The 14932-nt window shown below is 40.6% G+C and overlaps 1 protein-coding gene, 1 long non-coding RNA gene, 2 other non-coding genes and 1 pseudogene across 4 annotated transcripts; 2 read left to right on the top strand and 3 right to left on the bottom strand.

Moving 5' to 3' along the window:
* Positions 1-1862: 1862 nt before the first annotated feature.
* Positions 1863-7749, bottom strand: LOC115179974 (ankyrin repeat domain-containing protein 16-like). Its single transcript, XM_029741797.1, is given in 8 exon segments — positions 1863-2216; positions 4606-4684; positions 4786-4947; positions 5163-5271; positions 5454-5496; positions 5626-5846; positions 6996-7224; positions 7227-7749. Coding segments are annotated over 8 exon segments (1056 nt in total). The 5' UTR covers positions 7285-7749; the 3' UTR covers positions 1863-2061.
* LOC115179975 (uncharacterized) lies at positions 2199-3709 on the top strand. Its single transcript, XR_003873017.1, has 3 exons — positions 2199-2735; positions 3164-3249; positions 3492-3709. It is a non-coding gene; the product is annotated as an uncharacterized LOC115179975 (long non-coding RNA).
* LOC115179973 (glycosyltransferase 8 domain-containing protein 2-like) lies at positions 5775-14860 on the top strand (annotated as a pseudogene).
* trnay-gua (transfer RNA tyrosine (anticodon GUA)) lies at positions 6110-6197 on the bottom strand. The gene is given in 2 exon segments: positions 6110-6145; positions 6161-6197. It is a non-coding gene; the product is annotated as a tRNA-Tyr (tRNA).
* trnay-gua (transfer RNA tyrosine (anticodon GUA)) lies at positions 6773-6860 on the bottom strand. The gene is given in 2 exon segments: positions 6773-6808; positions 6824-6860. It is a non-coding gene; the product is annotated as a tRNA-Tyr (tRNA).
* Positions 14861-14932: the final 72 nt, after the last annotated feature.

Here is a 14932-nt window from a genome sequence, read left to right as displayed (position 1 = left end):
CTTGGTTCACTTAGCAAGTCTTTCCCGGATGGACAGGATCCAGTCCACATTGCATCCTCTGTTTGCTTTGGTGAGTCAGTAGGTCAGGTGACAAACTCACACAATCATAACAACATAAAAACTCTCCTAATCCTTTCTTGAATCCTTCATATTCCAAACTGCCACATGCAGTGCCTTCAAAAAGTATTCACACCCCTTTACTTTTTCCACATTTTGTTGTGTTACAGCCTGAATATAAAATGGATTAAATGTAGATTTTTTTTTTTGGCCTACACACTACCAAACATTTTACTAATTAATAAAAATGTAAAGTTGAAATGTCTTGAGTCAATAAGTATTCAACCCCTTTGTTATGGCAAGCCTAAATCATTTCAGGAGTTAAAATGTGCTTAACAAGTCACATAATAAGTTGCAAGGACTCACTCTGTGTGCAATAATATTGTTTAACAAGATTTTTGAATGACTACTTAATCTCTGTCCCTCAGTCAATCAGTGAATTTCAAATACAGATTCAACCACAAAGACCAGGGATGTTTTCCAATGACTCGCAAAGAAGGACACCTATTGGTAGGAGAAAAATAAAATAAAACAGACATTGAATTTCCCTTTGAGCATGATGAAGTAATTAATTAAACTGTGGATGGTGTATCAATACACCCAGTCCCTACAAAGAGCCAGCAGCATACCACCCTGCATTCTGCTGCTGGCTTGCCTCTGAAGTTAACCAGGCTTAGTTCTGGTCAGTCCCTGGATGGGGGACCAGATGCTGAAAGAAGTGTTGTTGGAGGTGCGGGCAAGAGGCACTAAAGTGAATGTGCAAAAAATTTGGCAAAGTGGGATGGAACATTTTATGTTTGTGCTTTTCTAATAACCAATTTCTGTGTTCATGCAAGTGATTGAATGAATCCTCACTATCAGTATCTGCAATTTGGCAGTACGCCCAGACCCTTGTTTTGAACAAGGGATATCTCAGTTTCAAGGTCTCAGCTTCGAGAGAAGAAGCCTCGTGAGGTATTAGTCTGTCACATGCATGACCCAGTATTGGTTGGTCACATGAATGAAGCAAACGTTAATGATGAATGAATTATGAATAAGATAAATCATGCAAATATAACTTGTATGTATATAAGAGAACTAACGGGACTGCCCCGGGTAGAGCTCCTGATCGGCATGTGTACTTGGTGCATTGAGTTGGTTGGAACCTCTCCAGCATGCTGATAATAAAGAATGATTAATTTAAGATTGAATTCGAGTGTCCCTGTAAAGAATTTCCACAACAAAAGCAATTCACTTTTTGTCCTGAATACAAGTGTTATGTTTGGGGCAAATCCAACACAACACATCACTTACTACCACTCTTCATATTTTCAAGCATGGTGGTGGTTGCATCATGTTATGGGTATGCTAGTTTTTTTAGGATAAAAAGAAACAGAATAGAGCTTAGCACAGGAAAAAATACTAGAGGAAAACCTGGTTCAGTCGGCTTTCCAACAGACACTGGGAGACAAATTCACCTTTCAGCAGGATAATAACCTAAAATACAAGGCCAAATATACACTTGAGTTGCTTACCAAGACAACATTTAATGTTCCTGAGTGGCCTAGTTACAGTTTTGACTTAAATTGGCTTGGAAAACTATGGCAAGACTTGAAAATGGCTGTCTAGCAATGGTCAACAACCAACTTGAAAGAGCTTAAAGAATTTAAAAAAGAATAATGTGCAAATACTGTACAATCCAGGTGTGCAAAGCTCTTAGAAATGTACCCAGAAAGACTCACAGCTGTAATTGCTGACAAATGTGATTCTAACATGTATTGACTCAGGGAGTTGATTACTTATCTACTCAAGATATATCATTTTTAAAATTATTTTATTAATCCCACGTTTTAACACGACAAAATGTGGAAAAAGTAAAAGAGTGTGAATACTTTCTGAAGGCACTGTATTGTTTCATCCTCATCAACAAAATCCACACAGAAAGAAATTATATGAAGTTATTATTCTGCCATCCAGAATACCATTAATGTCCATAATTTATTGATTCTCCATTCAGACAGTAGTTTATGTCAAATCACAATCAAACACTCTGAGCACGTCTGTTTTTTTGGCAAGCTGTTGAGCAGTGGTGCCCGAGGCATCTACCATGTCTACTAGCCCCAGCTGTAGGAGTGTCCTGACCGCTTCTGCATGCTGCCCTGTACACGCCATATGAAGAGCTGGGGGAAGCACAGAGAGACACAGGCAGTAGATTAATTAATCAATGTTAGATACTTGCTGGCGCAGAGATCTGCACAGTGCACACACAGGGTAGAGGTCTTCACGGATCCAACAGACCCAAAATTCAGAGATCCAACCCAGGACCCAAAGTTTTGTCTCAGATCTGGGTCGGGTCTGATATAATTGCCACGGGTCTCGGGTGGATCCGTCCTCTGCTAATTTAATGTGTGTGAGGCGATGAGAACTGAATGAGCTTGTAGCTTTTGTCCAGTGGAAACTGGTTACCCCTGCTCACCTCACACGCGAAAGGAGTGAAAGGAGCCTTGAACTAGGCTACTGTTGATTGCTAAGATGGAGGCCTTTTTCATTCAAGTAAAACGAAAGTTAGAGGAGAAATAGTATAATGAAAAGAAGGCGACAAGGGGAATGTCCTCAGGGACAAGTTTTAATATTGTAGTGGACAAAGATGAGAAGAAAGTTGGCATGGCCAAATGGACTGAGTGCAACTCGCTATTCAGGTTTGATGCAATTTTCCATATTTATTATTATTATTGTATATCATTATTATTTTTGTAGGCCTGTTTAGGAATCTAAACCAGTTCTTTAAATATGCAAAAAGTGTTTTGTTTCATTATGTTGAGACATTTTTGTTGGCTAAATTAAGTTAACTGACTTTTTTAACTTTGTACTCCGTGTTTAGTTTAACATAGGTTAAAAGTATTCCTGTTCTAAAATAAATAGCTCTAGCCTATTGCTGTCATTTGATAGGTAGTTGCTACAATATAGGCCTAGTCTGTTAAAAACGTTTGTAAAGGTTTAAACCAGTTCTTTAAATATGCAACAAGTGTTTTTTTGTTGGCCAAATTAAGTTCCCTCTGACAAGTATAAAGAAATGCATGTCGGTGTTGGGAACATGGCGCCAGCATATCTCTATCTTTCTCTCTAGGGCCTAAGCTTTTCTAGTGGACGTCTAGGCCTGTATGCATGCAATGCCCTGATGCATTTAGCGCTCAAATCTCCAACAGTTAAACGGTGAGTTGGACAGTTAATGTTTGAGGACAGTAAAAACCATTGAAACAATAGGCTATGAAGTTTTGAATATGCTACCCATCGAAACACAACAAATAGTTTTTTTGTAATTTGTAATAGGCAGTTTTTAAGGACACATAGGGCCTAAATGTGGATCATTTCGCCAATATCACTCTTTTATTGATGGAGCTGGCAATGCCCAGTCTGAGGTTTCTTTCTCTCTTTCTACTCTCTGATCTGAACAGGTTTTTTGAAAATTACTTTATGCATATCAGGTCGGGTGGGAAAGCCCCAGATCCATTTTGGAACGGGTCCAACTTTTTGGACCTGTGATGACCCCTAACACAGGGTGCCCAAGGGCAGGATTCAATGACCTGCATTCAAGATCAACTGTACTTGTGACTATATGAGGCTGGAGCGTTGGACTAATAACCAAAAGGTTGCAAGATCAAATCCCCAAGCTGATAAGGTAAAAATCTGTCTTTCTACCCCTGTACAAGGCAGTTAATCCACTGTTCCTAGGCCGTCATTGAAATAAGAATTTGTTCTTAACTGACTTGCCTAGTTAAGTAGAAAGTACAATTTTTTTTTTTTAAATAGAGTGGTTTGAGAATTGGGTCTAGTGCCAGAACTACTTGCATACGCAAGACAGAAGTTATGTAATTAGAACACATCCTGTTCCCTGTATTATGTAAACTTACATTTCCAGTTTTTCTTGTTGCACAAATACAGATTTGGCCTCCAATCAGTTGTTTTGATTAAAGTATATTGCTACAAGTAAAGTGCAATTATCATAATGTATAATTATACAGCATTCAGCCTCTACACGGGGGTTCCCAAACTTTTTCACTCTTCCAGCATTGGGAAACATCCCGCGCCACCCCTGCACAAGCACTGTTCATGATACAAACTGTTCACACCACTCTTGTTGGTGGAGAGAATGTTGCAGGTTTAAAGCTTATTTTGTGCAATTCTACACATTTTGTCATGGGGTGCAAAGAAACTTTGCAGTCTTAAAGCAAATTTTCTTGCAATTCTATACATTTTCCCATGTTTAATATGTATTCATGTGATAAATAAATTTTAAAAACTTTAGCTGACATGGGCTAGTTGATTTGGACATTTTGACAAGTTATAAATAGCTCTAAGGTATGCGAAGACTAACATGACAAGAGGAACTGATGATGCACTACCCAATTTTGAAATTACATCTTGTGCATTCTACTATTAAAACTTTCAGTTTAAAGCCGGATTGAGTTCATTTAAAAAAAATGTAATAATATACTTTTGAGGGGGGGAACCAGTGCCCCCCCTGCCAACCCCTCGCCCCACAGTTTGGGAACCATTTCTCTACAGTACCTGTTCTTCCCTTTTTGTCCCTGACGTGAAGGTCTGCTCCTAATGTGAGGAGTGTTTTGATTGTGCTTGTGTGGCCCTCCTGAAAATATAAAATATCAGGCATGATATAATATTATGCACACAATTTGCCTTTATGTAAAGGATAGGCCTGATAATAGACGTTTACAGAATAGAGCAAACCTTGGCAGCGTAGTGCAGGGAAGTGAGCTGCATGTCAGTGGCTGTCTGGTTCACGTCCACTCCGAGGTCCCTCACTAGGAACTCTAGCGCCTCCTCCTGGGCTGTGACAGCAACATGGTGCACCGGCTGGGCCCCCAGGATGTCTGCTGCAGTCGGAGAGGCCTGTGTGACACACGAGAATACAAGTATATACAGGTCAGTATCTTATTCAATGTGCAGGGCTACTGGAGTGGCTGAGGTGGATTCATTTTCCCAAGGGGACTATGGTGGAATTTAAGTGAGATACAGACAAGTTGATTTTTTGGTGCAAATTTCAGTTATCTCAGATATGTTTTGATAGATGGAAATGTTATTTTCCTTCAGAGTCTCCAGTGTACCTGGTGCTTCTCCAGCAGTAGTTTGGCCACAGATATGTGTCCGTTCCTCACTGCATCCATAAAGGGAGTGACCCCACAGCTGTCCCTGCCATCCGGAACATAACCACACCTGTAAACAGAGAAGTGAGGGTCAGTTAGCGCTACACCCACACACAATTACACATAATCACATTAACACACAGAGCCTCAACACTGACACTCTAACATGCCTTCTCACAAGTATGTAAATCCTCTGAGACATATCCTAATTCATACCGCCTCTCACACACACACAAACATAGACAAACACACCTCTGTACCAAGATGCTGACCACTTCTTCACAGCCGTGCATCGCTGTAGGAACAGAGAATAGACAGAGAAGGGGTAATGAACCAGAAAAAATATATTTTATGCATATTGTTCAAAATACCTGTGAATATGTCCAGACCTGTGACATGTCTGATTTGTTAGCTCTGTGATTACCTGCAGTGTGCAGAGGAGTCCTCAGCGTCTTGCTCTCTGTCCTCCAGACTTCCGGGTTGGCCAGTAGGAGGTGCTGTATGACCGCTGGGTCTCCCTCCCTGCAGGCGATGTGGAAGGAGTTCCAGCCGTCCTTGTTCTTCAGCGTGGGATCGGCCTCGTGGGACAGCAGTTCCTGGATCACACCCAGGTTCCTCCGGGTGCAGGCCATCATCAGAGGGGTCCTGAAAGTAGAGGTGGGTCACGATGGTGGACCAGAATTGCACATATCTCAATTCACGTATGTTGCATTTTGTGAGGTAATTTTTTTGGTGAACAATTGTTTTTATTGGGTCACAAAGGCAATACAATCAATATATAATTTTTTTTACTCACCCTCCCACCCCAATTTTGTGTAGTATTTAATGATTTGTTATATTCATAGTAGTGTGTTGATAATGGTACACAATGCAGGCACAGTGATATTACATGGACCTATTAAAAAATTTCCTTCGAGCCGGATTTGAACCAGCGACCTAAGGATCTCAGCAGTCAACCTCTACAGTCCTCCGCTCTACCAACTGAGCTATCGAAGGGAGATACACGTGCTCAGAAAAAGCATGATCCTATTCGTTAGTGCACAAGGTAGCAAAACGTTTAGCAACTGAAAAAAACAAGCCTCTCTTATTTGACAAATTCTGGTTGTCCTTCCCCGTTTCAGCCGATTGCTTCCATTTGCTCTCTAATGAATTTGACTCTGGTCATTCAATAAATCAGTACCTATATGATCAATTGAAACCAGAACTTTAATTGAATCTTAGAACAACTCATTTGTTATTTGGTATACATGACACACACGCACACAGGGTCACCACTGCTGTTGCTAGTTATTATTACTATATATTTTTAAGCTGCTATACCAAGTTACTTCTCACTTTACTACTTATATAACAGTCATCATAATTGGACATATATTATTTTTTAAATCATACTATTTATTCTATTGCGTACATCTCACAACGAGTTTTATTACTTTATTATTATTTTTGGACTTGGCATTTGATTCTTGATTGATATTTAAATGCATTGTTGAGGAGAGTTAGCGAGTAAGCATTTATGCACATGGCGAAAAAACTTCGAATTGATATGACATGGGCCAAAGAAAATATTTTCCTTCGAGCCGGATTTGAACCAGCGACCTAAGGATTTCAGCATTTAGCCTCTACAGTCCTCCGCTCTACCAACTGAGCTATCGAAGGGGATAAAAAGCGGAGAAACAAATGTGTTTTTCAATACATCTTTTCCTAAAATACACTTGAAAATGTAATAAAATATATATAGAATAACGTTGTCTTAATGTTTGCACATGGCTTGCGTGTTAATGTGTGTCTCACCAATCAGCCTTTTTTAAGCAGTCTACTTTGGCTCCTTCAGTGAGCAGATAGCTCAAACACTCCCGCTGTCCCATGGACGCAGCTTCATGCAGAGCTCTTTTGTAGTCGGTATTGTAAAGCTCTATGTCCATCCCAATCTCTTTTACTAAAAATTGCACAATGTCCAAGTGGCCATGACGCGCGGCATAATGCAACAATGTATCACCCGATTTCCCGAAATGTTTTTTGTTGACAAAATGTGCAACAATGTTGCCACCAAGTTCTTTTTTAAGTGTGCACAATTCGCCATCCTGGGTAAGCTTGATTAAATATTTCAATGCGTTCTCATCATCCATTGAACATATAATGAAATAAAATTAACTATTTGACACCGTTTAAACTGCTAAAATAGCTTGATGATGTATCTGATCAGAAGCTAGGGTGACAAGTAGGTTAAATGGTGACAAGTAGGTTAAATTGTTGGTCAACCAAACGCCTACACATTTCAATTGAGTTCTACTCTACTTTTTACCGTAAAAACTCAAAAGACAGGAAATGTGAACTTAATCCTGACAATAATGCGTTAAAGCAATGCACAACACTGTTCTACCATAGGCTATGGGCTAAAATAGCTTGCAGTATGTTCCTGCAAGAAATTCGGTAATACACTCTGATCGTCCAGTAGCCTGTAGCAGAACTGTGCAGTGGGGCTTGTAGTTTTTGATATTCATTACTCTCAAAATAACTTCTATTGAATGAAAATGCATAGGTTGATTTAGACTTTGTAAATAATAACTTCTGCTTGCAATGGTAGTTGCCACAAATTATGTAGGCCTATATAGTAAAGTTATTCAATTGTAGGCCTATAGATCTACTTTTCTTTTTACAATAGGCTAAAACATGTAAAGGTAAGCTATACATGCATCCTATGAGAAATAATTTAGTAAGCACAGTTGCTATTGTAGAGTGTAACGCAATCTCAAGAATTATCTACAAGAAGGCATGTGGCACCCGCGGAGCTTTCCATGGGTGAACAAGATTAGAAACATCTGGAAAGAACTTCCTGTAGAAGAAAAAAAAAAGTAAAGTTGAGTGTGTGAAGGAGCTTCTCTTTGTAGCATTAATTCAAGACCATGCGCAGAGACCGGTGGATAGTTAAGCGTTGAGAATAATTGTGGCACCTTTTCCCGGTAAGTTAATTTATTTTATGACACATTGTTGAATTTAGAGTTTTGCTTTGATTGTGTGCGTTGTTGTCCATAGCTTGCATTGCTCTAAAGCTGGAAAAGGAGACACACCCCTTTTTAAGAAGGTAATATTCATACATGTTTTTTTTGTCATTATCATAATCTATGTGTGATGCATTGAGAAGATTGCTACAGGTTCATCTGATATATATTTTTAATTTCATTTGTGCAATTGTTACATAAACTAATGTAATGCTACTGTATTTCCTGGTTTGGATATCCCCTAAGTAGTTGCCCATAATGAAGAAAAAAAACATACGCTTTCCATGTAAAAGGTGTGCAACATGGCAGCAACTAGACTACTTAGGAGCCAACTTGATGTTCCATTATCATAGTTGAGGTAGCCTGTGTGGTTATGAAGCCAGACTATGGTTGTATGGTTTTCTTTATGTGGTGGTAGCAGAGGCTGAGTGTAAAATAACAGTTGGCACTGACTTCTTTGACACCCTGAATGACGGTTCACATTTGTGAAGAAACTGTGCATTTCATCTACCAGAATAGATAGTAAAATATTTATTTAATGAGGATTCCCTAGTTCTTCTATATGTTTTAAATCTCACATACAGTAGGCTATTAAAAACAACTTAATCTTGTAAACTCCTGGTTAAGCCATATCTATGACTATCCATCTCTGTACATTTCATTATTATTGAGATTAGTTTGGATTAATTTAGAGAAAGTTGTCCCAAAGAGCATTAAAATGTGTGTAGAGAACACTGAAAAGAGTCTGAAACCCCTTAAAAAACAAATGAACACAACCCTTTTTATGTTAATGTTGTATAAGAGAGGAAATTGGACAAGGGCGCAAAACGCTTCACCTAATGGATATTTTACAACCACTAAAAAACATTACCAAGTCGTTTATACTGGCTCAGTCTTGGATAGTGATGCTTTCTACGGAGGAGAACTTGCCCAGAGAATCTGTCTGCAGCATGTGTGAAAAGTCTGAACTAATACAGATATTATTATTGCCATCTGACGTCAGTGGATTGGCAGTATTTTCTCTGAAAATGGGCAGAAGAGTACAGTATGATGATCTCACAGCTGAACTAGTTGTTAGTTTATCCAACACCAAAAACAACACAACTTGTCATATCACTTTTATTGATTGTTTATAGAGTAGTTTACATCTCTCTACTGTTTACTTACACATTACATCCAAAAGAGACAGTGGGTGAGAGAGAGCTAGAATTTAAGCATAAGAAATAGAGGGATAGAAAGAGCCTCTAGGGAGAGACAGACTTAAGCTTACTGAAAAATGTCACTAGGAAGGAAGCACCAAGAGTCTTTTCAAAACCAGATCCACATGCGTGCTGATTCACCAGGCCCTTAGTGTGCCATGTATATCACAGAGAGAAACAGTGCAATATGTACTGCATACTACATTAGATATAACTGTATTAGCCAACACCTTGGGTTACAGTATACATTTACCATACTGATAAAGTAATATAGAGAGTGACCAGTTACAAAAGTCATGACATGCAATTCTCATGTGTGTTCAGTTCTGCAGATGCGGTGTGTGGACAATCATACCGTGTAGGGTACGTGATCCTCATAGCATAAACATGCTAATGTTGCAGGATCTTTATTTCCATCAGCAAATGTTTCAGTGGAAACAGACTAGGGTGCAGGTAGCCTAGCGATTAGAGCATTGAGCCAGAGCTAGTAAACGAAAGGTTGCTAGTTTAAATCTCTGAGCTGACAAGGTGAGAAATTGGTCCATGTGCTGTTGAGTAAGGCACTTAACCCTAATTGCTCCAGGGGCGATGGACAATAGTGACCCTGGCCGTGACCCCACTCTTTAAGGGTGTCTCAGGGGGAGTTGGGATATGCAAAAAAACACATCTCCAATTCACACGTGTATAATAAACACTTTTACATGTGTGAAATAGGACAATATAAGCACCCACTAAATGATTTAATATTATAAACCAGTTGGTCTCAACATTTGTTTTTGTTAGCTGTACCCCCAATCACATTTCACTCTGCCGAAGTACTCCGTCTTGCCTCATCATCTGCAGCCAATCATTAGGCCTATGTTCTTATGACTCTTCCTAAGTGCCTCCTGTGGATAGGCGAGGTACCCTGAGGGGTACTGGTAAACAACTCAGGCTCATGTGAAACCCAATATTAAACTATTAGTGTTGATTTGGAGGTATGTTTGTCAGAGGGGTTTTCCTGTATTTAACTGCAGTGGGGAGGACTGTGTCTATCTGAGAGGACTGCCAGATCTTGTTCGGGAGCACCTTGGGGAAGGATTTATGTCTGTGAAGACACCCTTCTGGATCCTCAGCTGTGCACCAATGCCAAGGAAAATGGCACTCCCTCCCTCGCTTACTCTTTGTCTATTTGTCTTAGTGTCTGTCTGCCTTTGAATCTCACTGCTCTCTGGGTTCTCTCTGTCTTTTCAGATGTGGCTGGAAGAAACATGAACAATGGCTCTTTTGAGGAAAAGTGAGTGACCACAGGATTGCCCCTGTAATTACCCTTGCATATACTAGTTTTGACATCATTACCGTTTCATATATATTAAATGAGTAATAAAACATTGTTGCATGTAAATACTCTTGTAAACGTGGTGGCTGTAGCGGAGATGGTAAAGCACAACCCCCCCCCAGATTCCTCTGGAGTATACTTTGCCTCAGCTGAGATGGAACGCTTCCAACACCTCCATAAATTATGTTTGAGACTCTCTCTCTCTGTGTGTGTGTTGCCAATCCCAAATGTTCCTCAACACTGATGAGGTAACCAGGAAAGCGAGCCTGTAAAATAGTCCCATTTCATCATCTAAGTCATCTGTTCTTCACATTCAATACATGATGCAACCATTTAAAGGGTATTTAATTAGTTTTCACAATGTAACGCCCTGGCCATAGAGAGGGTTTTTTTGTTCTTTATTTTGGTTAGGCCAGGGTGTTACATTGGGTGGGCGTTCTATGTTCGTTTTCTAGGTTTTTTGTATTTCTTTGTTTTGGGCCGGGTGTGGCTCCCAATCAGGCACAGCTGAAGTTCGTTGTTGCTGATTTGGAGTCACACATAAGGAGCATGTTTTTCCTTTGGGTTTTGTGGGTCATTGTTTCTGTTGAGTGTTTTGCACCTGACAGGACTGTTTGGCTGTCAGTTTTCTCGTTTTGTGTAGTGTTCTTTATTAAATTAAATTAAAATCATGATGAACACTAACTCCGCTGCGCCTTGGTCTACTCTCTCTCACGACAGCCGTTACACACAACAGTTGTGCCTTGTTCTACACCCTTATTTTCTACAGTCTATACTTTACTTAGAAAGTGAACAGATGCCTTTACTCAAACAACACATGATTTTTGGCACAGAGTACAGCTGGTAGCCTGGCTTTTAAAATTTTCCAGAAGTGAAGCAATATTTTAATGACTATTTATTTGTTATTGTTGAGGCAGACAGTTTAGGTCATCCAGGGGTGAATGTGTCAGCACAAGATTGATGCCACTCAGGTTGACTACAGCTGACACATGGTTGAGGTGTGTGGATAGGAAGAGAAGGGCAGGTATAACTATTTTATTAGGTAGAATTAGTCGTGCCACCTAGAGGATGAGTCGTTTGTTTGAGTATCTCAGCAATATGTGATCTGCCATGATTGGATAAGAGGTGACAGCATTATAGTGGAAACTGTGCTTAAGTTGAACTGATCCAGTTTGGAAGGACTTCTGCTTCAGTTCCCTTGCATCTGACTTTATTGAATGGTCCCTTTCTCTCCCTCTCTCTCTCTGCTGTGTCACAGTAAACCATATCCTGCTCATGATGCTGGTTCTCATAGTGTGTCTACTCCTGCACAGTAAGCTGTTCAGAGGCCCGTCTCGGCCCAAACTCAAACGCACAGGTAATTCCCTCCAGCTTCTTTAACAGGTCCCACTCTAAAGACATGCTGACCTGAGAGCCAGGTGCAGGCCACAGCAAGAGAAGGGAACTAGGACTTGGCAGCACTAGAACCTGCCAAGAACAGCAGTTGGCATGAGGCTATGAATGCTTGTTGATTTAAAAATAAGCATTTCCTTTGCCTCTTATGGGATAGCTTTTAGTGGGCAAATGACTTAGCAATTGAAATAGTTGTAATAGCTTTTAAAAATAGATGTGACTACTTTTGGTATTTTATTAGGATCCCCATTAGCTGTTAAAAGGAGCAGCTACTCTTCCTGGGGTTCCACACAAAACATGAAACATAATACAGAATGACATAATACAGAACATCATTAGACAAGAACAGCTCAAGGACAGAACTACATAATTTAAAAGGCACACGTAGCCTACGTATCAATGCATACACACAAACTATCTAGGTCAAACTTGACCAAGCCCAAACTGGTTGTACTTCCCTCACAGAAACCAGGAAGGACCCAGAGCGTGCGTCAAAAGGTCTTGTGGAGAAGGCTGCGGAGGGAGAGGATGACATCCCAGTGGTCATCTGTGCTGCGGAGGAACGAATGGGCGGTGCCATGGCAACCATCAACAGCATCTACAGCAACACAGATGCCAGCGTGTTCTTCTACATTGTCACTCTTCGTGATTCCATCAAGCTGACAAGGTGTTTCACACTAATCCCTCCCCCTTCCATTGTCACTGCTTGATGTGTAGCAATTTCAGTTCCTAGTACCAACCCAGGATGTTTTAATGAATTGATTATCTGAATTGTTTCAATAAAGGCCTCAAAGGACAACTGAGAAATTACTTTAAAATGGAGTGAGTTGAACTGTCATTATGTTCATGTGTGTTTTCATAGACAGTACATAGAGAAGACCAAGCTGTAAGATTCTGGAGTTCAACCCCATGGTTCTGAAAGGGAAGGTGAAACCAGACTCCTCCCGACCAGATCTGCTGCACCCAGTGAGTACACACATACACTCACATAGGAAGTAATTTTAACCTAACCACAGTCACTGTCCCTAAAGTCCCTGCTTGGATTGTTTTGCAGCTGAACCTTGTGCGCTTTTACTTGCCGCTCCAGCCACAAGAGGGTGATCTACTTAGACGACGATGTCATTGTGCAAGGTACAGAAATGTGTCCTTATCTTTGTGCCATACAGTCCAGTTTTGTCTTGAGCTGTAGTTGACATGAATTGGTGTCTGCATTTTCAGTATTTACATTCAGTAACGACAGGTGACATCAAGGACTTGTACCATACCAAGCTGGAGAAAGGCCATGCTGCTGCCTTCGCCACAGACTGACCTGCCTTCCACCCACGAGATGGTGCGCAGCATGGGCATGCAGGTCAGTGTAATTTCTTTTTTTACCACAAGAGGGCATTTCTTGCCAAAATAAGATCAGAGGTACCTCTTTTACAATCAATCCTGGTAAAAGGACAATATATTGAACTTGAGTTTATCCTACACCTAGCCTAGAAGATACTCTCTAATTATCTTCTGAAATAACAACCCGACAAGCTGTCTCATTAATCTCAATGCTGAGTAAACTATTAGTTAGTCTCCTATTCTGAATCCAAATCAAATTCCTTCCCTAATGACCCTGTCTCCCAGACAACGTACATGGGCTTCCTGAACTACAGGAAACAGGAAGTGAGAGACCTGGGGATCAACCCCAGCGACTGTTCCTTCAACCCTGGGGTGTTTGTGGCCGACATTGGAGAGTGGAAGAAACAGAAGATCACCAAACAGCTGGAGAAATGGTTGCAGGAGAACTTAAAGTGAGTAGAGAAGTATGTTTGACCTGTGATCATATCTTTCCACATAACCACCAAACTGACCTAAGACCAGGTGAATCCAGAAGAAATGAACCCTGCTGTCTATAACAATAATAAATAATAGCAGATATTACTATGAAAGCTTATTATTTCTGTTTCATTTCAATATTATAAGGGAAATTAAATATAAATATTCTACTTTGATGCCCTCCTTCCCTAGGGAAAACATATACAGCAGTGCCATGGCAGGGGGCGTGTCGACTCCTCCGATGCTGATCGTGTTCCATGACGAATACACAATCATCAATCCTCTGTGGCACGTCCGACACCTGGGTGAGATCGCCTCACCTTGATGACATCACCACACCTCATACATAGCACAGCAGAGCCACGTATAGATATATGGCTCTGGTACACAGGCCTGGGTGTCATAATGTAGGATAGAGCTACTTCTAGAGGCTGATTTACTGTGTATTCTGTTCTCTTTTCCTATAGGCTGGAGCCCAGACGCCCGCTACTCTGAGACCTTCCTCCAGGGGGCCCACCTGCTGCACTGGAACGGCCGCTTCAAGCTCTGGGACTACCCTTGTGTCCACCTGGACCGGTGGGAGAAGTGGTTCATCCCAGACCCCACCGGGAAATTCTTGTTGGTACGGCCTGAGGGTAAAATCTGAGGGATGTTGAACAGAGGTTGTGTAGGGTCATTTCAGACTGTGAACAGTAAATATTGTGGAGGCGTCTTTCTGATAAATCCTATTGCTGTTTTAACATCTTTTGAGATGGTATTTCTTTGAGGGTTCCTATCAAAACGTCTTCAAGAACTCCAAGCTAGACATGTACAGAATCAAAAATGTATATGGTCGTTGTGAGATGAGTGAGCATAATTGTATTGGTTGTTTTGACTTGAAACTCAACAATGTGATCTCTTAAAGCTTTTTCCTAAATAAAAAGCTGGAAATTTGACTGTGGAAAATCTGAATTGGCTGACTATTGGCTAATAAAGAACAGAAATGACAGGTAAAAAGAAGACGCCACAGGT

The sequence above is a fragment of the Salmo trutta genome, chromosome 40 (assembly GCF_901001165.1).
Source record: "Salmo trutta chromosome 40, fSalTru1.1, whole genome shotgun sequence".
NCBI classification, from domain to species: Eukaryota; Metazoa; Chordata; class Actinopteri; order Salmoniformes; family Salmonidae; genus Salmo; species Salmo trutta.
This window is presented reverse-complemented; position numbering and strand designations above follow the sequence as displayed.